Consider the following 23,581-nt stretch of genomic DNA (forward strand, 5'->3'; position numbering starts at 1 on the left):
CAATGGTAAAAAAATAAGCAATAGCATTGTGAAAGATATATCAATTTAAAATATGGATTAAAATGCAGTCCAAAACAAGTTATATACATTAATAAGTATGAAACTGTTTTAAGGGAGAAAATTTCGATGGACTCCCTGATATTTTTAATTTTCAGTTTTATAGATAAAATGGGAGTAATCTACTTGAATATGCAAGACTCAAGTCTGAGTGGTACTTGAATCTGACTACTACACTGAAAGGAAAACAGATCACATTTTAAAAGTCTAATCCAACAAATAATTCAGTGAAAAAATGTTGCTAAATCACAAATCATATGCTCATCTTACTCATTTTGCTGGTAAAGGAATTCAGAAATTCCCCAAAAGATCCCTGGAAAGTTATTTGACATCTGACTTATACTGTACATAAATACTATATGAAAAATAAAATCTGTAGTCTTAAAATTAGTATTATTAAAGTACATTTTATCATAAAAGGAATGCAACAGGTCTTTATGAATATAGGCATTAATATTCTCAGTACTCTGAAACAAAACATAATGTGCCTATTTCAAATTAATCTTCTTAACTGTCATTTCTTAAATCAATTAAAAGTTGAAGAAGGCAGTATTCATGAGCCCTATGCATAAATACAGAGTGAGGATTAGAGTCATCTTCTAATTCCAAAATTATCCTTACTATATTTGTCATTTTGTCATCTTTATTATTAACTGAAATAGTCCCAAGACTATCCATATGTGTCCTTTACTATGCAAGAACTAGGCACAAGATTACAATTTGGTTTTATTAGAGATAGGTGTACAGAAAGCTTGTAGCTTAGCACCTAGGGAAAAAAAATGACATTAGTAATTAAAAATAAAGGGGACCAGGAGATAATAGAGTGGATAGGGCATTTACCTTACATGTGGCTGACCTAATTTTAATCCTTGGCAACATACCTGATCCCCTGAGAATGGCCAGAGAGAGGTGACCCCTGTGTGCAGAGTCTGGAGTAAAACCCTCAGGGTGTGGCCCCAAATAAAATTAACAAAAATATAAATATGACTCAGAAGAACATGCTTATTTATTTAATAAAAAAGCACATTGTATCAAAGAGAAGAATAAATAGCTGGGATTTAACTATTTAATTCAAGTTTTTTTTAAAGGAAATTTATAAAAATAAATAGAAATAATGAACTTTTTATTAATTTGAGATGGGCCTATGTTTAGCAACCATTTTTTTTCTCTGTAAATAGCTGATAAGGAGGAGTCCTACCACATCCCCACCACTCCCCCCTACCTTAATAATTTGCCTGAATAGACAAAGTTGAATTGGACTCACACCATGTCTGAATTATTTTTAAAAGGTTCCAATTAGTAAACAATTTTAGCTATAATGAAGTAATTCTATTTTAAGTGAACATGTATCACAGGAAATCAGGGTAGCAACTTCTGCTTCATCCTTGGAAATACTATATGTTCCACCACATCGGCAACTCAGAGAGAAAGAGTGATCATCTGCAAAAGAAAAAAGGTGTGTCAACTATTTTTGATTTTATTAATACCTTTTCAGAAATGTAATTTATTCCATAGAAATTATAAAATAAACTCTGCAAATATCAAATTTAAATGAAAAAAATTTACATAGGGGCAGTGTTTCTAAACTTAGGGAGATGGATTTAAGCTGTAAATCAAAAGCAGAAATAAACAGATGGAAATACATCAAACTAACAATCTTATGTACTGAAAATGAAATGAGTCCTAACGTTAAAAAGGTGCCCCACTGATTGGGATGTTCAAATGTCACACATCAGACTAGGCTAATACCAGATATATAAAGCATTCTCCAAGCTCAATAATTAAAAACAGCAAACAGCCCCATCAAATATTGGAGAGAGAGGTTTTATAGAGATGGTCCAGCAGTTCAGACACTTGTCTTACATGTGGCAGACCTCGGTTCAATCCCTGGTACTGCATCTAGTCCTCCAAGCACTGCCAGGACTGATTCCTGAGCACCACCAAGTGTGTCTCATCTCCCCACTTCCATCCTTCCCAAAGTTGAGAGCATATGATCAAATTCCTTAACAATGGCCAACAGGGGTAGGAAAATTTACGCATCATTACTGATCATCAAAGTAATGCAAATAGAAGTGACAATGAGGTATCCTGTCCCATCAGTGAGATGGGCTGTATCAAAGATCAGAAATAATATATGCTAGTGCCTTGTGGCAAAAAAGGGAGCGGTTGTCCAAAAAATGAGTCAGAAAGCAAAAAAAGATAAATACCACATAATCTCATATGTAAAGTACAAAGAAAAAAACCAAGAAATTATATAATCTCCAGTGAAAATAACCCTGAAATATGGTCAATAGAACTGTGATCTGAGGATGGTCACAGGAATAGTAGTGGAGGAATCTTGGCATCCTCATGGTTGGTGCGCTGCAGTGTAGCAAGTATTGAACAATAATATTAGTACTGCTGAAAATACATATAATAAAATCAGACGTTAGAGTAAGAGCACAGTAGGCAGGGTATCTGCCTTGCCTGTGGCTGACCTGGGTTCGATCCTATATAGTTCCCCACAACTGCCAGGCATGATACCTGAGCTCACAGCTTTCAGTAAATCCTGAGCACTGCCAAGTATGGCCCCCAAACAAAAACAGAACAAAATTAACATAAAATTAATAAAGCTTTGAATAACATATAACTGGGAATATAAAACGATGCTGGGAGTATAAAATTTATTTGAATTTTTTGTATAGGAAACCACTATTAACAGTAATGAAACAGAATTGAATCAATAAAGTTTTAAAAATGGAATTTCTTTGATGTCTTCTGTTGATTCATGTTTTACATTCTTCTCAGTAATCCTAGTCTAAAATATTAGTTTAAAAAACAAAATCCAAAACAGAGCTGTTTATTTGTTAAATAGCATACTTTTGCAGTTTATGCTGATTAAAAAAAACCTGCTATATACTTCACTATTTATCAACATCAACACTGAATACCTGTTCTAATATCACATTTTGTTAAAAATGCTGACTCCTAACATATAAGCTCTCACAGTAGTAGACTTAGATGTATGGGGTATGTGTATATGATTTTGAGTGTGTGTGTGTGTGTGTGTCTATTTGGTGTAACTTTTAGCCTGCTAGTGCTTGACATTATTAAATCTATCATCCTGGGAAGCTGAAATGGATATGTACACTCTGAAAGAATCTCTGACCTCGTGGTCATTCCATTCACTGAGAATTGACTACAAAAGTGATTACTGACGACATTATTTTGCCTCTTCACATTTGCCTCATCCTCACCTCCTGGGTTCCTGCAGATTTAAACCAAATCTCAAAATACATGACTTAGTATAATCAATCATGCATCTTCATTCAGCTAAAACTTCTTTTCCTTTTCCCTGTTTTGGGATCAAACCCAATAGCGCTCTAAGGAGCGTGAGTTTCTGGGGATGGAACCTTGAGCTTTCCTATGTACAAAGCATGTTACCCAGCCTATTAAGTGATCTCCTTGGCCCTCAGCCACCTTTTTATTTTTTAACACCGAGATCTCATTAATGCCAGTAAATCAATGAAAGAACAAAAAAAAGTAGGAAACATAGCATAGCAAAGTAAAAGGAGAAGAACTCAGACTGTCTTATATTTCCAGATTTTCTTGGAAAATCTTAATTCTCTAGATTTTTTTTAAAAAGTTATTTAAAAGTTGCCTTATATGTACTTCTTTTTATCAAAAAGGAAAACATGAATGCATTCAGCCAATCCTGCTTTTTACTTTTCAACACATGCCTTCTCCATAAAAACAAACAAACCTCAAAGGAAAAACTACTTTTAAAGTGAACTGTTTATTTTATCTAAAAATGTACATATTCCTATCAGTGGTTTTCTAAAGCTAAGTCTGCTCTTGGTTTTTTCTTTTTACCACTTCAGTGAACATGGAGAAACAATCTGAGGTGATTTGTGTTCAGTAAATTATGTGGAGGCCACCACAGGCTACTGTGGAGTTGTCAGAGATGATTCCAGATATTAGTGCTCACTAAAAGCTCACATCTTGTTACTTTTCTTACTCTATCATAACTTCACAAACTGAAAAATTCTCCAGAATTGTAATTTTAAATGCATTAAAATGAAGATACACAAAATGACCAAGTTTACAACAAACAAACCAAAAGAGGAAAAGATGAACTCACTTCACGTATGTCTCTTAGTAGGACATGACATTTTATATTATCCTTGAATCAAGAGGCTGGCAGTTTGGCTTCATTTATCACAGGATTTGGTCACTTTTTCCTATTCTACATTCACATTCTAAAGTAATTTGGAAACATATTTAAGGAATCTTTTTTTTTTCAACTTGCCCAGTTGATGTTTCTCTTTATTTAATAATCTGCCAACCATATTGTTTCCAATCACACGGAATTATTCAAAACTGTAAAACTTACATGATTGACTTTATTAATTTTTTTTTTATTTTTTTGCTTTTGGGTCACACCCAGCGATGCACAGGGGTTACTCCTGGCTCTGCGCTCAGGAATTACTCTTGGCGGTGCTCAGGGGACCATACGGGATGCTGGGAATTGAACCCGGGTCAGCCACATGCAAAGCAAATGCCCTACCCGCTATATTATCATTCGAGCCCCACGTGATTGACTTTTAAATCCTACAAGATTAATGCATGCAACTATTGCTCAGCATTTTCTCTCATATATACAGGGATTTTCATTTTTACAATGATAAAATAATCTTAATTTAAGGATCTAAGGACATTTTACGCTTCCTAAGATTTACTACAGCTGTTTTTAACTGATTCATTGACTGTGACTGGGATTATTCTACATCTTTGCTGTCAGTGTAGGGAATCAATCCTAAGGACAAAAAACTTAGATAACATGATTTCATATTGTATCTTTCAATACGTTGGCATTTTCACTTATAGCTTGTGTATTCTTTCATCAAACAGATGCTTGAAACAACAACCCACACTTTTTTTGTGTGTTGGCAGGGCGAGGGATGGGGGTTGTCCCACTGAGCAGTGCTCAGGGCTAACTCCAGGCTCTGTGCTCAAGGCACTCCTGGAGGGCTAGGGGACTGTGTAGAATGCTGGGGATCAAACCTAGGGTGACTGCAAGGCAAATGTCCTACTGGCTATTCTCCCACTCTGGCCCAGCAATCTATATTCTTGGTTTTTTCCCCCAGTTTTTGTTTTGGCACCGTGATTTATTATATTGTTACAAATTCAGACAACAATGTTTAACATTACATTGGCCACCAGTGTCAGCATCCCTCCACCCCTTTCAGCCTGATTCCTTTGGTAAATTCAGTTCTGTAGTCCAAGTCTCAGATTCTTTTTTGGCCAACTGTTATTCCTTATCATGTTTCTTTATATTTCACTGTAACAGATTGTAACAGATCATTCTGTATTTGTCCCTCGCCACTTGACTCATCTCACTTAGCATGATAATCCCTCGTGCATCCATGTAGCAACATATATTCTAAAGTTTTAAAAAATATTACTATTTTTTAAAGGTGATTGAGGCAGATTTATAAAAGCCAATTTTTAAACTTTTCACTTATCAGAAATCATAAATTAGTCATATCAGGAAACTTAATTTGTCAAGAGTTGACATAGACACAAGTAATGATTGGTAAAAGAATAGTAGATTTATCTACTTATGTACATTAAGCTGATTCTATCTCCCTGGAAAATGTTATATTCTGTTCCATTCATGAATCAAAAGTAAAAACCTGTTGTCACTTGTGCATTCTATTTTCACAGCAGTAGGTCTTTATGTTTTCTTGGATGAACCACCACTGGGATTTCCAGTCAAATAAGCTTCAAGTTTTCCAATCAATTACTGCACATAAGAATTCTTCTCTAGGATTTAATTTGTTAGTTTAGAAGCAGAGTGGTCTATGGGCCAAATCATGATTTCCCCCTTCAGAGTCAATTTTACTTATGGCCCAAGTAAGAATTTGCCATTTAAAAATACCCCAGTAAATTTGGTTTCAGGAAGAATGGACTTTCTTAAAACCTACCTGTCTACACTACTTAAATCTCACTAGTAATTTTTTACAGGATTCTTCGGGAATCTGTCTTGGTGACCAAGAGTAGATAAAAAATCTAGGCAATAGAAAAATTATATTTAAAAAAAACACGAAAGTGTGTTACTGCTGGCTCCCATTAGAAAAAGAAAAAAATTCTAGTTTTAAAATTGTAGTAATAAGGTGCAGGGAGATATAATACAGTGATTAAGGCACAATGTCTGGCTTGCCTTCAACCTGAGTTTTATCCCAAGTAGCCTGTGGCCTCCCAGATACTGCTGAGTATAAGCCCTTGGATATCACTGGGTGAAGTCCAGCAGATGCAGCATCATCAGGATGACCCTCATGGTCCATGACACCACTGGACCCATGCAGAACAGCATCCTTGAGCCCTGGCATTCAACACTAGCTTGGTCGGCTAAGTATAGCTGGAAGTGCCACCTAGCTTCTTGAGCATAGCTTGTGAGTCTAAAAACCCCAAACTCTATAATAGAAAAGGAAAAAGATTATTTTGTGGTAGGTAATTAAAGTTTTTTTTTTCTTTTTTCTTTTCTTCCCAAGTCACGATAGAGAAGTGAGGATAAAAATCAAACTACTAGTAGACAATTGTAATATTAAAAGTCCTTCCATAGTAGTCTGATTATTCCATATCAAGAAACAAGCTAAACAAAAAGTCTAATATGAATTCATCTCATATGCAACATTAAAAGGCTTAAAAATAATTGATCTTTGGCTTTATTTTACAGATTATACAGCTGGAGAGAAAACCAAAGACAAATTTTAAAAGACAACCATATGACCTAATATCTAATCAGGCTGGAACAATAAGTGAGTCATAAGAGAGGATATCAATAATAATATTAGAATGGAAATGTAGAAATACCCATATATATATATATACAAAAAGCCAAGCTATTATTTGATTTTATTATTTCCAAATATTCTGAGGATTTTTTTTTTTAACAGAGCAATCCCTAATGACGTCTTACTGTAGTCAGAAGCAAAGAAAGTTAAAAAGTCCAACCTTCATTCCAAGACATTTCTTCAAGATACACTTGAGCATCTACTGGTCCCATATTTCTCAGATCATCTTCTGTAAAATATTAAATGAGACAATTTTAGTACTTTAATCATAACACAGTAAGAATTCTAGTAGCCTGGTCACTATATTTGTATTTACTTCTTAAAACCTTTACTTATAGGGCAGGAGAGACAGTACAGCTGATGAAGTGCTTGCCATGTACATGACCAATGTAGGCTCAATTCCAGCACCCCATATAGTCCCCCCAAACCCTGCCATGAGTGATATCTGAGCACAGAGCCCTAAGTGAGCCCTAAGCACTGCTGGATGAGGGCCAAAAAACAACAGCAACAACAAAAAAACACAAAAGAAAGGACTTTGTTTACAGGGGTGGAGCGAGAGCTCAGTGGGCTGGGTATATATTTGCATTCATTCAGGAGAACCAAGTTTGATCCCTGGCAGTGAATGGCTGAATGGTCCCCTGAGCACCATTGGGAGCAATCTCCAAGCCCACGAAAGATTGAGCACCACCAGATGTGACATCCCCTCCCCTGCCACCACCACCAACCCTCACCCCCAGGGCCAGGAATAAAACTCTAACCATCCTCACTACTTTCAATAGCACTTTGAAGGCAACCTCACTAAAAAGCCCAGAACATGCAGTTCCTGCATTTATTTATTTATTTATTTGCCTCCCTTAATGATATTCAGAGGGCACAAAGGCACTCCTGACAAGACCACGGGCTGTGATTCAATGCTAGGGCACAAGGATGCAGCACTGTGTGGGGCCTGCAGCGCTAGGGATCACCAGGGCACCCTACTGGTGCTAGGGTCCTTCTGGGTTTAGGCCCCACAATGCCCCCAGAGGTCACATGGTACATTGGATGGAATCTGGAGATGCCATGGCCCTCTAAAAAAATTATGCCAATTAAAATCTTTTTTATTCTTCAAAAAAAAGCTTCATTGTCTTATTTTGCTTTCTGGCTTTATGCTTGTGCCTTCGACACTTTAACAATGATTTTCTGCTCCTCAACAAAGAAAACATACTTGATCCTGTCGGACATGTTTTGTTTTGTTTTTAGATAGACTCACTATCTAAAGGACTTTAGATCTCATGGCACTGACTCCTCGAAACTGGCTGGGGCACACACCACATGCAGACTTCAGTGCCTTCCCAAACTTTTTGGTAGAAAGGTAAACAATTCTATTTCCAGGGGTTTGGGAGAGCCTGGTTATGTTGGAGGCTGTGTTGTAGGAGAGCCGAAGGGCTGTGTCAAACACTGGACCATTCTAAAGGCCTCAAAGACACCACCTGGGAAGAGACTCTAACCCATTTTTATAACAAATATGCAACATTCAAGATGAAGCTAATTCTGACAATTCCTTGTTTTCAACTAAATGAGGGGGAAAAGTTTTGTGTCTGATAAACTGTCTACAATTAAGAAAGGAACCATAACGGAACTCTATTTGGAAATAATACTGTAAGGGGTTCATTAGAATTAAGTCGCAAGAGTAAAATTCTAATGTCATGGGCTTATAAAAAACAAAGGAAAAATTTCTTCCTGGACATAAGCCAAAGAAAATATTAGTTAGGGATACACATGGAAATAGCCTTGGCAGAGACTTTTTTTACCAGGATTTTCACTACCTCTTTGCATCAAAACTGGGAAGAAAAAAAAGTTTACCTTGTTTAGCCACTAAACCTGGGGAATTTGGTTACTGCAGGTGAAAATGGCTAAAATAAGAATTTTCACCAAATAACATACTGCTAAAAGTGCTTGAAAAGTAATGGTTTTCAACTGTCAGTTTGTGAAATGATCCTGGACCACAGGTGTGAAAAGACTGAAAACCACTTCTTATCTCACTCAATTTTGAGTAGTGGTTTCTGATCACAGGTTTATGCCCATCTGCAAATATAAGAAGGCTGAAAGCCACTACTTTAAAGAATAATGTGCTACCCAAATGTAAGAGGCTATTAATCATCTAACTTGAATTGTTTATAAGAGAGTAGTAAAGTAACTTACAGGAAGAATTTAGTGTATTTCAAAAATCTTACTTTTACTGTTTGTTGGGCCAAAGTTTTCCCTGTAAGCAGTCTTCAAAGAAGCCTGGTATTCCACATAAATTTAATGAAAGTAGGGTCCAGGTAGCATGAGCTTGAAGTGTTGCTTAAAGCAAGTGTTCTTTGGGACAAAGAAAGCAACTACAGATGAGAAGCAGTTGTCTTTATTTTAAAAAGCACGTTATACTTCCTGTATGCTTGTATTGTTCTTCTAGAATCCAATGCTTAAAAGAAACTACTAAAATCCACCCCCTACCCCAATGAAATTTTCTTTAGCTGTCTCACTAGTCTCTTGTTCACTTGCTGTAAATGCTTCTCTTTGTTCCGTTGTGTGAATGTCTGTAATTTAATTATATTTAATAACTGCCTGTTCAAAATTTATTGGTGAGTTACACAATTTAAAAATAGATGAAAAGATTATACAATATTTTGAACCCACTATAGATTTCTATTAAGGCATGTCAAATATTATATTACTTCATATGTGCTGGGTGCCAACAGTTTATTCAACTGTCCCTAATATCCAAAGCTGGAGACCTCAGCCCATTGGTCAAGTGTAGTTCCTCTTGTGTGCCCACCGAATGCTTCTAAATAGTATCAGTATGCTATTATTTCCAACAAAATGATTTCCACATTTTATATACATATGACTACAGGTTTTTAATATTCTAATTTTTAAAAAATTCTACATCAAAGTTATCACAAATGGAAAAAGAATACCAATCACATTTTAATTTTTTTTTCAGAAGAAACCAAGTACTTTGAGGGAAATGAAACCATTCTCGATTTGACAAATAGGAATAACTAACACCAGATCTTGTGTAATGTGGGGAAATCAGGTATAAATAACTTATGGTCAAGTTGTGTACTCCAAGGTACCTACTCCAAGACATCTTAAATAATTAAATGAGATCAAAGCAAATGCAGCAAGGCAGTGGTAATAACAAGATGAACATGCCTTAAACTAACCTCATAATACATTAATAGATTAACCTACAAAAAGATAGTGAATTCATTCATATATAACTATGCCATATTAATTTTTAAATAACTAGAAATAACTGACAAATATATCTGCCAACAAAGTCACTTTCATGTTGGTCTGCTTCTCACTGGGAATCTATTGTAAGGCTAACTAGTTACTGTTTCTTGCGAATCCCTTCTATTATTCCACCTACTCAAAAAGGCAACTTCTACATGTTTATTTATGTGCAGGACTGAGTACAGAGTTAAAGTAGATACCTATTTCATAGCTGAAAGAGCAGCATAGACCATGTCTCACTTTAAAAAAAGAAAACAGCACACAAAAAATGGTTAGTGCTTTACAAGGTCAAGGTTATAAGGTATTCTTAAAAGGTCTAGATTAAAAGGTATTACAGGTATTCTTATGTTCTGTGGCTGTCTAAACACCTACCTGATCATTCTATACTAAATGCACACACGCAAGATTTTGTGGAGATTTGGTTTTAAAAGTCAGTACCTTACACAGAAGAGAACATCCTGAATACTTCTCCTTTATATGAATGGTAACAAGAAAATACTGCCTTGTTGGTTTGCTGTGGTGGCAGGCTGAGAGGAAGCAATACAAGGAGTCACAGAAACCATCTGAGTTGCTGACTATATGAGTGTATTTACTGTGAAAACACATCATCTTGTACATAGAATCTGTGCAGTTCTCTGTATGCTGTACTAGAATAGGAAGTGTTTTTTTGTTTTGTTTTTTGGCGGTGGTGGGTGTGTGTGGTGGTGGTGGTGGTAGTATTTGCGTCACACCTGGCCCACTGCTCAGGGTTACTCTTGATTTTGCATTTAGGAATCACTGTTGGCAGGCTGGGGGACCTTAAGGGAGCTGGAGATCAAACCTGAGTTGTCTATGTGCAAGGCAAGCACCCTACCTGCTGTATTTTAGCTCTGGCCTCTTGATAAAAAGCTTTGAAGGCAATGTCCTGAGACTAATGAGACTAATGTCCTGCACTTATTTTAATTTAGGTATTGTGGTTTACTGTTAATGATAGGGTTTCATTCATATAATGTTCCAACACCATCCGCCAGAGTGTCTCTCCTTCCTCCTACCACCATACTCCCTTACCCCCCGTTTTCCCACTGTGATAAGCTGAGATCTGGAGACGACTTCCCAGCTTTTGTTGCTTTTGGCCATTTGTTACTACCTTACTATGTTTCTTTATATCCCACTACCCACTATGAGCAGAATGATTCTGTTTCTGTCCCTCTTGTTCTGACTTATTTCACTCAACAGATACTCTTAATGGCTGCATGAAAAGATAAATAAGAGGCCAGAGTGACAGTACGGTGGGTGGGGTGCTTGCTTGCATGCAGCTGACCTGGGTTTGATTCCTGGTGCCCCATATGGTCTCCCATGCACACCAGGAGTGATCCCTGAGCCTGAAGCCAGAAGTAAGCCCTGATTTCCACCGAGCGTAACCCCCAAACAAACAAGAATAAAATAAAGGAAAGATAAGGAAAGAAAAGTTAAGACAAAGAAACTAGTCTCATAAGAAAGTACATGTTCTTTGAAAGGATGGTAATCTAAGGACTTCTAAAAAAGGCTGGGGTGATTAACTCAGGAAAATTGGATCCCTGGAGAACTGTATAATGAGCAGAGGGGGTACACAGAAGTAAAAGGTGAATCTAAATGCCGCAGAAAAGGGCTCGGGGGAGGAGGTGACCAAGATCCTTTGTTGGGAGGCAGGTGTCCAGGGAATGAGGCAGCAGCAACTCCCCGCTCTATGATTACAAAGAAGGAGCACAAACAAATCAGTGTGGGGTATTTTGAAGAAAAAAAACCAAAAAAACAAAAACAATGATCTCTGCTTGTCCACAATTGTGGTTATAATTAGAAAACTTAATTTGTCTCTAGCCCTCAAAGTAACTCACAGGAACCTCTAATTAGCTCTGATAATTGTCCACTAATCAGTCATGGCATCTGCAAAATAGTAAATTCCTTCTCTTTTGAAGATTACATATTTTTTTGCCAAGTGCTGTAAGTACCTGACAATGTAAATTTTATCTCAAAATTCTATATCAAATGCTACCAGACACCACCTAAAATATTGAAAATACTCAGGAAGTGACCTAATTAAAAGAATGGATCCAAGATTTAAACATGGAATCTTACCCACAGAATGGCAATAACTTAAAAAACAAAACCAAAAATCCCAGTTATCTGCAAAGTCCTACCTAACATTTGGTGTACTCTATCTTGAGTCCAATGCTACTACATGATTCCTAATTCCTTTGATGTGAATAAGTTCTGCTTTTTCTATGGTATCTAGAAACTTTATGGTTCTTTTCACATCCTGTGCTGTGCTTACAAAAACTTAAGTCAAATATGAAGATAAGAAAAATACCCAAATTTACTTCCACATAGAAAGCAATGTATTATCTAGATTCTTATGGAATATAATGATAAAAATAAAATAATTTATGTGGTTACTTGAAAAAGAATCTTTCAGTCTTTAGAAGTATAGGCCCCTGTGACCTTGTATTCTATTGGATTTGTCTGACAACAAGAGGTGAAAGAATTCTGTGGCTCTATTGTCTCAATGGTGGGATCTAAGAAAACACTGCCAGGACTCATCAGAGAGGTTTATGAGCCTGCAATTCAAAGAGATTAAAAGGAAAATCTACGGAGATTCTTTCACACTGAAGAATAACATTAAATAACTATTAGCAGCTTGGTTCAGTAAAGCTTACTAGAACTCTCGCTGGGTCATTCAAACTTTCTAAAAGAGGAAAGGTTTTTTTCAGCTCCATTTGGGAATCAATAAATATTTCTTACTTCTTACAAGACAATGAAATTCCAGTCTTTTTAAACTTCTTCCTAATGACAGTAAAATTCTAAACAACTCTTTGCTGCCTAAATAATTATACTTCTTAATCCCAGGAAACCTTTTCTAACTATAGCTACAATTCAAATCAGTAAAAATAAATAACAAAAGCTACAGAAGAGGAATTTAACTTTATTAATTATAGTTGAGTTATCTAAAAGTCTTGTTCAACCCAATACTGATCAAAAGACCCAGACCATCTACAGCTCTGTCCCTACTATTGTATGTAATGATGTCATGTTACTCAAGCGATCAAGTCCCCAGAATGCATTTGGCGAGTAATTAGCCCACTATTTATTCCTGTGATTTAAAAATAAAGTTTATTTTAAATTTATGGGTTTGTGTTAAGTTAATAGCAATCAGCAATATTTACCCTTAGGTTTAACTATTTTAAAACAAAGTTATTTAATTTTCAACAATCACCTCATTCTTAATAACCATTTCACTATACATAATTAAAATTTTTATATATGCAATAATAATGGCAACTGTTTACTTGGCACAATCTTTAATTTGATAAGAAAGTCAGACTTGGGAGACATTTAATTTGAAACCTGTTCACTGAATCATCAAGCTCTATAATCCTTTTCCAGACATAATTTCAAGACTTTCCATAGAAAAGAAAAGTTACAAAATTGGAATTGAATTATGAATTTGAAGAACCTCATAGCTTTCCTAAAGGAGTGATAAACCCAATGCATATGAAAGTTACCAATGAAACTTGAAAATTGAATTTTATGCTCCAACACAAAACAGGTAGAGTAGCTGTGGAAATAGACCTGGCTGCTTTTGAGGCTCAAATATACTTAACTTGTAAATATTTGTAATTAAGAGTTCTAAATTGTTCACACCTATTCAACCTCCCCAGTCCAGCACAGTGATTTAAGAGTCAGAGAAAAGTGGCTTTGAATTGCCCCTCTACCAATTACTATGTGGCTTTAGTCAAATTACTTAACCCCTCTGAGCCTCAGACTCTGTCTTGAAAATAGATGTTAATATCTTCCTCACAAGGTTGTTAAACAATGATTAAAAGACAATTACCTTAGTTTGAATGCAATAAATGGCGGCTGTTTTAAATTGTTATTGCAGAATGTTTGTAGTGACCTGGGCCTCATAAGAAATAAATAAAAACAATTTCAAAAAAGGACTAAACACCAACCCATCATTAGGAAGGAAAGTCTCAGGCATCAAAGCATAGAAAGGCTGTAATTCTTGACCCGTTCTGGGTTTCTTACAATGCTTTAAAAGTCTAATGTATTTTGCTATTGTCAGCCTCATTAAAATGGGCCCATAATCCAAACACAATTTATGTAATTATGTAAGCCTTCAAAATATAAAGAACAAAAGATAGAAACCATAGGGAAAAAATAATTTGTGGACTAAATTCAGAGAGTAAAAATGGATACTGAATTAGAATAGTAGGGAAGGCTATACTATTCCCCCGTTTTTGGAAAGGAGGGAGGTGAGGAACATGGGGGGACCTTAGTTTAATCTCGATAAAAGAGTAAGGAAAGAGAAGAGCAATAAAAATAAATTATTACTAATAATCTCTAGTCATGATAATTCATGAATACTCAAAACACCTTGCCTTAGAAGGGGGTTGAACCAGACCCGGCTGTTTTCACTTGAAACCTGAATCAACATGAAATCTCTTAAGATCAAAATATGAATCTTTCCTGGGAAGCAAGTTAATGTAAAAAAAAAACTAACTCCACAAGAGGAGAATATTAATACTAATTTTAAATGTAGATACTATGAACTTAGGTTAATCATTAGGAACAAGAACTTAAGTTACTATGGCAGTAGATATTTATGCAAATTGTATTATAAAGTTGGCCTTTACAAAATACTTGGTTTAGTCATAACAGGGTTTCCGTTCATGGTCATAATCAGTATTTCTATTCGATTTTAGGAATTTGAAAATTGGCTGTAAAAATGCGCTTCAGGTAAAACTTGAAGATAACCATCAGGGGGCATGTTTTTTTGGTGACTGTTTCTGGGAAAAGTAAGTATGTGAAATGATGCAGAAAATTCATGTCGACAGTTAGGGACTGGCATTTTCTTCAGTAGGAGGAGAGTACTTATAAAAATTTCTGTAAGGAATCTCCTGTTTCATCTTGTTTATCATAATATGGTAGACACATTATGTGTTATTTCTACTTAAATGCAAATATCTATTATTTTGGCAATGAAAATGTAGCATAATTCTGAATGATTTTGAAAATATATGTTTTTCAAATAATACCATAAAAGTCTACGTGCAAGATTGTAGTGTTAGTTCTGATGTAATTGGGAATTCTGATGTAAATAAAAATTTTAGAAAGTGTGTGTGTCCAATTCCTATCTTTCTTCCATTCCCTCCTTGGCCCAACTGAAAATAATGGGTCTAAGGCTGGAACGAGTTACCCCTCCCATTGACTGTTGCTTCCTTCAAAGTTGAAACCTTAGTTTCATACTATACACTGATCACCTGTGCTCAGCTCAGTTTACAACCAATGAATTACCAATGAGTGTTAATAGTTTGTGGATGTTTATGTTGTGCTTTTTTCCACATGATCTTTTAAATATCATAGGTACAACCCATGCTTGGATTATAACTCTTGGTCATTATTTCCATTGCTGCTAATTAACTTTCTCCCACAGCTGTTTACATTTGATTGGCCTAGATTATTTCGTTTGGATTCCTCTGTTTAAGACCTCATTCCCCTCTAATTCTATATAAACTAATTCTAGAAAAAACTCTATTCTAATAAAGTAACAAATCTTATATCAATGATCCCAAGATATATTTATATTACAGTAGTAACAACAAAAGGTTTGTTCCTGGAGGTGGTACAGAGTGATCAATCCTCACCTTCAGCATGCAAAGCTTGTGTTTGGATCTTTGAATAATCTCTCTGGCCGCTAAATTTACTCTGTATTTCTTTTAAGCATTATTAACTTTGACTTCATTGAAGGCTTTTTTCTCCCCAGAGCCTAGAGAAGTAACCTAAATGCAGGAGCTGCTTCTCTCTATAAAGCCACTGATATATCAAAGATCTCTGTGCAACATTACCAAGCTGCTGGTTCATGACCTGTGTTATTTTCCATGTGTGTGGTCTTTGCTTTTTTTTTTTTTAAGTTATTATGAGTTGCAATAATATTTATGTTCTAGACATAAAGTTACTAATACAAAACAAACCAATAGCCCTCCACCACCATCTCAAAGTCCTTCTCCTCCATGCCCCCAAACCCAGTATGGCAAACACAGTTCTTTTGGCAGAATCTCAGGTTTTATCTTCACTGGCCATTGTCTATTTCTTTACTTTGTTTCTTTGTAACCTGTATATAAGTGAGATTTTCTGGCATTTGTCTTCCATAGGACCCAAATCCATAAAATAACTGAATCAAGAAAAATCCATGGACCCAAATCCATAAAACAACTGAATCAAGGCAAAACTCTCCATGAGACTGACTTTAAGAGTATCTTCAGTAATTCAACTCCACTGCCAAAGAAAGTGAAAAAAAGTGAAAAAAAGGAAAAGCAAATGGTTCAGCATCAAACTAAAAAACTTCTGTACCATGAAAAGAAATTGTGGCAAAAATGAAGACATCTAAGAGCACGTATTTGTCTACTATGCATCTAACAAAGGCCTAAGATACAAGATATATAAAGCACACACAAAACACAATATAAGAACAAAAAAGTCACATTAAAAAAAAAAAACAAAGAGGCGTAACATTCCCTGAGAAAATATATAATGACCAACAGGAAAAGGAATGAGTGTTCATTCACTCATAGGATAATGTAAATCAAAACAATGAGATACTATCTCACATCTCTGAGTATGGGCTATCCCGAAAATTCTAGAAACCACCAATGCTGGTAGGTTTGTGTTGAAAGAGGGGTTCTCATTCACTGTCGGTGGGATATAATCTGTCATAGCCTCAACAGAAACAAAAAAAAAATGTGGATTCTTCATGAGTTAGTAAGTCCATTCTGAGTGTGTGTTCACACATGCAATTTGTTGTGTTCCAGATAATGTGGCTACAGTAGTGATAATGTTTTATGGTTTTGCTGTACAAGACTGCTATACCTTCACTACCACCTAAGTGGTAGTGATTAATATTTAAGAAAACTCTCCACAAAAAAGCACCAAAGACCTTTATAAAGGCACCAAATAATAATATAATATAATATAATATATATTATAATATATTATAATATATATAATAATATAATCTATTGAAAGATTATAAAAATGTGAATCTATTCTAAATCCTAGAAAGATATTTCAAGTGGTTAGAGGTGTCTGTATTATAAAACCTAACTTTAAATAGCAACATGTTTTTCAAGATAACATTGAAAGCAGTGTTTGGAAACATCCCAAGAAACAATGAGATAAATATGCCAGTTGGAACTCAACGATTATACTCACAAGTTAACACTGCTTTCAAAATGTTTACTATCTAGGACCTAAATATTTACTTATCCATTTTTAGATTTGTTTGCTTTTAACCAGGTCAATGTTAGTCTAAAATGTTAACTGCAAATACAAATGTGGAAAATAGGGTGAAAACGCATGTGTGTTTGTATGTGTGTGTGTGTGTGTGTGTGTGTGTGTGTGTGTGTGTGTGTGTGTGTGTACTTATATACTTTAGGTTATCTGTCCCAGACTTTTTCTTTATTTAAAAGATCATTTTATTTAAATCATTTGATCGTTTCTTTTGTGAAGCAAAGATATATGGATACAAACCTTTTTACGAAAAAAAAAAAAAGGCTATACATTATATTAGTGATATTGTCCTTACAACAGAGTACCAACTTTTAGCTGTGACATGAGAAAGCACTCAACATCAGGTAATAAAACATCTACTGCTCTGTTCCAAGTATTACAGAGCTCAAATTTATTTTATACTGCCAATTAATGTAGAATAGGTAACAAACATATTTATACCCTTAGTCTATATAAAAGATTTCTCTAAAACAGAGCTACTTTTATGCCCCTAGGGAGTAAAGAGGTGGAAATAGTGCTTTGACCCAGCTTGTTAGCAAACTGTCATTCATAAAGGTTTTCATCTAACAGAATGTAAATACTTATTGTTAGAAATTTATTTCCTTCTTTTGAAGAGACATTTGTTAAAGATGGGTAAATTTAAAAAAATTCAAAAGAAATGACAATACAAAACTAAAATATTCAGTTCTAGTATGAAAAGCTAAAAATTACATTATATTTTCATGAAAAATTTCTTCATTTCCTTTATCAAAAGTTAACCTACTTCATTTTAAAGATGAAACAGAACACTATTTGGAGCCTCTGATAAAGGAAGTATCTATATGTAGGACTAAGGTACAAAAATGCATAAAAAGTTCTGTTCCTACTTTACTTTAGTTCATAGCCCAATCCAGTAATCACTCTCCTGAAATATTTGCAAGCCAAACTGATACGAAACTTCTAGGCCAAAGTTGGAGAGATACTACAATGGGTAGGGTGCTCGCCTGGCATGTGGCTGACCGAGATTCGATCCCCAGCATCCCACATGCTCCTTCATGCATTGCTAGGAGTAATTCCTGAGTGCCAAGCCAGGAGCAATCCCTGAGCATCGACAGGTGTGTGGCCCCAAAACAAACAAGGAAACAAAACAAAACAAAACAATTCTTAAACAGAAGATATGCCTATTTACCTGCATCATCAGTAAGGCCCACCCTTCAATATATTTTTTATATCTAAACTGTGTTGTGAACTGGTCAGTAGTCTTGACAAACGTCCAAGTGACGCAAGTTGGTTTCATGCGAACCTCAAAACCAGACTAAAGAAAGCCAGACTTCGAAGGATTTCTCAAAGGCAAGGAGAAAGGTTTTTCAAGATGTGGATTGTAATATTTTCTAATACACATTAGAAAAGTCAAAATCATTGCAAGATACATTTATCAGTATCTTAACATTTAAAAAAAGTTTTAAAAGAGAAGAAGGGACTTAGAGTTGATTAATATTCTGGATGAGTTACTATTTCGGTTTGGGGCTATACCCAGTCAAGCTCAGGGCTTACTCCTGGCCCTGCCCTCAGAGATCATTCCTGGGAGCTTGCCATATGTGTTGCTGGGAATCAAACCTGGATTGGCCAGTGCAAGGCAGATGCCTGAGTCGCTGTACTATCACTCTGCCCCCCAGATAATGGCTTTAAAAAAAAAATTATTTCATGTCCTACAAATATTGCCTATTTTTCAAATAGACTTTTCTAACCTTAGCAGTAGGAACCTTAAAATTATTTCATAAGATTTGATGATCAACAACAGAGGACACTGGAGAGAATTCAATAATCAGCTATAGAGACAGCAAGCTTTTATCAACATCGAAGAGTCAATGCTCAGCCTGGTGCACTATCTCAGAGTGCAATTGAGTGTTTTTCCCACAGGCTATCACTGATTATTGACTCTCACCATTAGCATGGAGGAAGCATAGTGAAGGTTCAAACAGAAGGCTGTAGGACTCCTATGCACAGCCAGTGCTGAAAGACAGCCTATCGCTTTGTGTAACTGTGGACCGTGTGTGACAAACCTGACCTACATTTCTCTCCTTTTTCACAAGAGCTTGTCATTGTTTTAGGAAGCTATTTTCTAAAATACGTAAAAGAAGCGACTTTTAAAACTGATTTAAAACATCCTAGGTAGCAATCTCATAAGGGATTTTATATACCTAGGATGCAATTATGAAATTTAACCTAAGACAAGGTTAAAGACAGCACACAGATAACCCTATAATGTCGCTTCCTTTAGATTATCACTTATATCATACACAGTCTAGAATAATTTAATCAGTTCATAATTAAACTTATTCAAAGTTTCTTAAACATATAAAATATGTTGATTAAGAATGTATAATTAAACATTTTTCGTTAGTTATTAAAAGTAGCTTTTATGGCTTCACAGAAAGGCACATTAGAGTAGTTTTGTTAACTTCTCAATGGATACACAATAATCACTAACAAGAATAGGGCATAATTAAAAACAATGATGGAGGGGAGGAGTAAAGAAGCAATAATAACTTGGTGCAAATGCTGGAAAATGCTCCCCAGGAATGGCTGCAGACTGTGCTTCAAGGACTTGCCAATGTGCATGATTCTTCACCCCAAGTACCTACCATGCCGCTGCAGGTCATACTCTTTTTTTGTCTCCTCATTCCCTAGAATTTTCCATGCCTGATCAATTTCGATGAACTTCTGTATACATTCCTCCACTGTTCCTGCTGGCACATCTGCGCTTTGTTTATCTGGATGATACTGCCAATCAAAAATAAGGGAAGTGGTGAATAGAAAGAATTGAGTTGGGGGGTAAGTTAAAAAAAAAAAAGTAAATCTAAGCGTTAGTTAAGGAAGAAGGTAATGGGAAGATGAAAACTAAGATGCCAAGGCAACAAGACAATAGCGTTGGGCACAGGAGACAACTGCCAGGTTAATTAGACCACTGGAGTAGCTATAAATCCACCAGTGACATGATCTGTCACAACGTGCAAAGACAGCATTTTCTGGATAATTTGCTAATGGAATCACTGGTCTCATGGACAAATTACCTAGAGAGGATGACTAACACAAACAGAAATAGGTACATGCAGACAAGCAGGACATGACAAAAGAAGAGCACAAATTAGGCAGAGTATGAAGTTTTCCTTATATAAAATATTTGGCCAATAATGATATCACAAATGGCCTACATTATGGGTTTTTTCCCATGAAATTATATAATCATACTTTAAATAAAACAACTTTCATCTGGCTCAGTAATAAAAATTTTAAAGGCATAAATTCCCAAATATAAATGTTTATTGAAAAATGGTCATTCAAGGGTAAATTCTAGACAGTCTTGAAGAGCTTAACAAACATTTGAATAATAATTTATTTGTAAATCTTTACAAATGTCAATTTTTTTAATGTTGAGAAATTCATTATTTACACTGTGATCAGAAATAATGCTCAATGCCAAGTCACCAATTCCTCAATGGTAATATAATTGTGGTTTTACTAGAAACTTCACTTTTATTATTCCTTTATTCCTCTTTTACTTTCTCTGTGGTTGCCCTTTATCTTTTAAAAACTATCAGTTCTTTGAAATATTTAATATTTTATTTGATTTTCAGCAATTTCTATACAAACAAGGAGAGTTTTCCTATTTTTAGGAAGATTTGATTTAATGTGGGGCAAGCATAGAAGATGTATAAGCCATATAATTATCTCACCTAAGTAAATAAGGAACTACTTGATAGCATTCATCTAGAAATTCCAAGTATTACTCTGACCATTTTATCATATTTGCTAAAGAACATATTTTAATTTAAAAAATAATTTTATAATTTCCTTTGAATGAGTAGGAATAACTTTTCTTATACTTTATTCCAAGGGTTTAAAAATAAAAATTGCTATTTTCACATTTCCTGATACAAATGTGATTCATTCACATACTCATAAAATCATAGACATTTCTTAGCTGTTTTTAAAGACAGTAAAAAATGAACAAAAAATTTACAGGTAGCATGTCATTTATTATCTGAGTTGCTAAGCTGAAGTTACCTGGTAAACTTCAGCAAGTGATATCAAGAGAAGTGACTTCAATTTCCATAGTTCACAAAGAATTATTAACATAATGTAGACTACTGGCACAATGAACTTCTCCATGATGCTGATGATCCTAACAAATACTATTGTGATATTTGGTTCTACAGAAAAACTGATGAATATCTTGTAAACTGGGAGTAAGATTAGGGGCAAACAAAGCGAATTAAGCTTCCATTTTTCCCTTCGGCAAACTAGTTTTTTCCTATTCCAAATTTAATGGTTATCAACATTTAAATGTTTAAACTAGTTAATACAACTATTGAAGAAAGGAAACCTAGTCTTTTTATTGATTGATCCTTCGGGGGGGGGGGCATAATTATCAAATAAATATATTATTTATGTAAAACAAGAATAACATAATACAACAATTCAGAGGGCTGGAGCAAAAGCACACCGGTAGGGCATTTGCCTTGCAAGTCACCTGCCGGGCTGAGCCGGGTTCAATTCCTCTGCCCCTCTTAGAGCCCAGCAAGCTACCGAGAGTATTTCGCCTACACGGCAAAGCCTGGCAAGCTACCCGTGACATATTCAATATGCCAAACACAGTAACAAGTCTCACAATGGTGACGTTACTGGGCCTGCTCGAGCAAATCAATGAATAATGGGAGGACAGTGCTCCAGTGCAATCATTCAGAGTGATAATTATGGTTTTTAAAATATTTTTCTTTGAACCCACACTTTCCTATGCTTAGGGTTTACTGTTGCTCTGTGCTCAGGGATCACTCCTGGCAATGCTCACTGAGAATATATTCAGGGCTGGATACGTAACCTGGATCTGATGCTTACAATTACCCTACCCACTTTACAATCTCTGTGGCCCCAACAATTATTTTGTTAATATTACTTTTAACAAAATTATTCCCAATAATAATTAACTAAAATGAATTAGCAATTGAGTTTAATTGTTCAAGTTGGATATTTAAGTAATAGCCCAAAGCCAAATAGAGTCAACTACATTGAAGTTCTTTATCTGATTTACACTTCTAACACTACATGGAGAGTTGTATAAGAAACCTGGGATAATTTAATGTTACTACATGCCACAAGCAGAACTATGCCACTAGTATAAATTAAGATACAAGTGAAAACTCTTAATTGCAATTGCCCCATGCTTTAAGCAAGATCCTGGAAAAAATTCTAACCTTACTAACAGTAGGAGCAAAGACTAAGAGATACAAAATTTCTATAAACCATTATGGAAAGTTACTTGCCACAATGAATAGTATAGATATGAATTTGTACCAATCTGACCAAGAAAGTTATACAAACCAAAAATTAGTTTGGTTGCCTCAAAGTAAAAATTATCTTTAAATTTTACTGAGTAATATTTCAGTTCTGAGATATTGAAAGTATAATTTAATCTCTTAATAATTTAAATTTTTCCTGATGATTATTTGAAGTAATTAGCTTACTTATCATCTGAGGCTTCTGGACTATTATATCATGATTTTAGAATACAATCAATTTTATTCAAAGATAAATGGTTCAACTAAGAAATGCCAATCATAGTAAGAAAATAAGCATGCCATTTAGGGCACTAAAAGCCTCAGATGAATCTGTTGTGACAGCAATTTCCAGAAGAAAATTAAAATACAAAAACAGTAAAACATCCTGCAGCAATCTAATAATTGTTCCAAATGATAGTAGTTCCTAATCCTTGGTTCCTATGAATGTTACCTTGTTTTGAAAAAGGGTCTTTGCAGATAAGTTTAAGACCTTGAAATGGAGAGATTATCCTAAATTATCCAGGTGAGCCTTAAATACTTCCAAATGTTCTCATAAGAGACAGAAAGATTTACATGTACAAAGGAAAAAGGTGAAAACTACACAAAGAGATATTTGAAATGGTGATCTTAAAGCCAAAGTGGTGAGAACTCAATGAAAACTACTCAATAATAATTAAAAATCTTGTGCCGAAAATCTAAGTCAGTGCAGAGCATATGTTTGTTGTTATTGTTTTGTTTTTCATGCATAAAGGCCTGGGTTCAAGCCCTGGCGGCAAAAAACAAAACAAATAATCAAAGTTATAAACA

General features: G+C 35.1%; 1 protein-coding gene and 1 pseudogene across 2 annotated transcripts in view; both read right to left on the bottom strand.

Annotated features, from left to right (window-relative positions):
- Positions 1–57: 57 nt before the first annotated feature.
- The window catches only part of DNAJC24 (DnaJ heat shock protein family (Hsp40) member C24), a 45,591-nt gene continuing 22,067 nt past the window's right edge, over positions 58–23,581 (bottom strand). Inside the window, exons 3-5 of one of the 2 annotated variants that reach the window (XM_056133075.1) lie at positions 20,081–20,219; positions 7,054–7,122; positions 58–1,497 (exon numbers count right to left, since the gene is read on the bottom strand). In XM_056133075.1, coding sequence (XP_055989050.1) covers positions 1,367–1,497; positions 7,054–7,122; positions 20,081–20,219 — 339 coding nt within the window. In that variant the 3' untranslated portion in view covers positions 58–1,366. Of the gene's footprint in view, positions 1,498–1,633; positions 1,988–7,053; positions 7,123–20,080; positions 20,220–23,581 lie in introns of those variants that run through there. The other variant, XM_056133083.1, reaches the window with a different exon arrangement.
- On the bottom strand, positions 8,019–11,270 carry LOC130038852 (60S ribosomal protein L34-like; annotated as a pseudogene).

The sequence above is a fragment of the Sorex fumeus genome, unplaced genomic scaffold (genome assembly GCF_029834395.1).
Source record: "Sorex fumeus unplaced genomic scaffold, SorFum_2.1 ptg000007l, whole genome shotgun sequence".
Lineage (NCBI taxonomy): Eukaryota > Metazoa > Chordata > Mammalia > Eulipotyphla > Soricidae > Sorex > Sorex fumeus.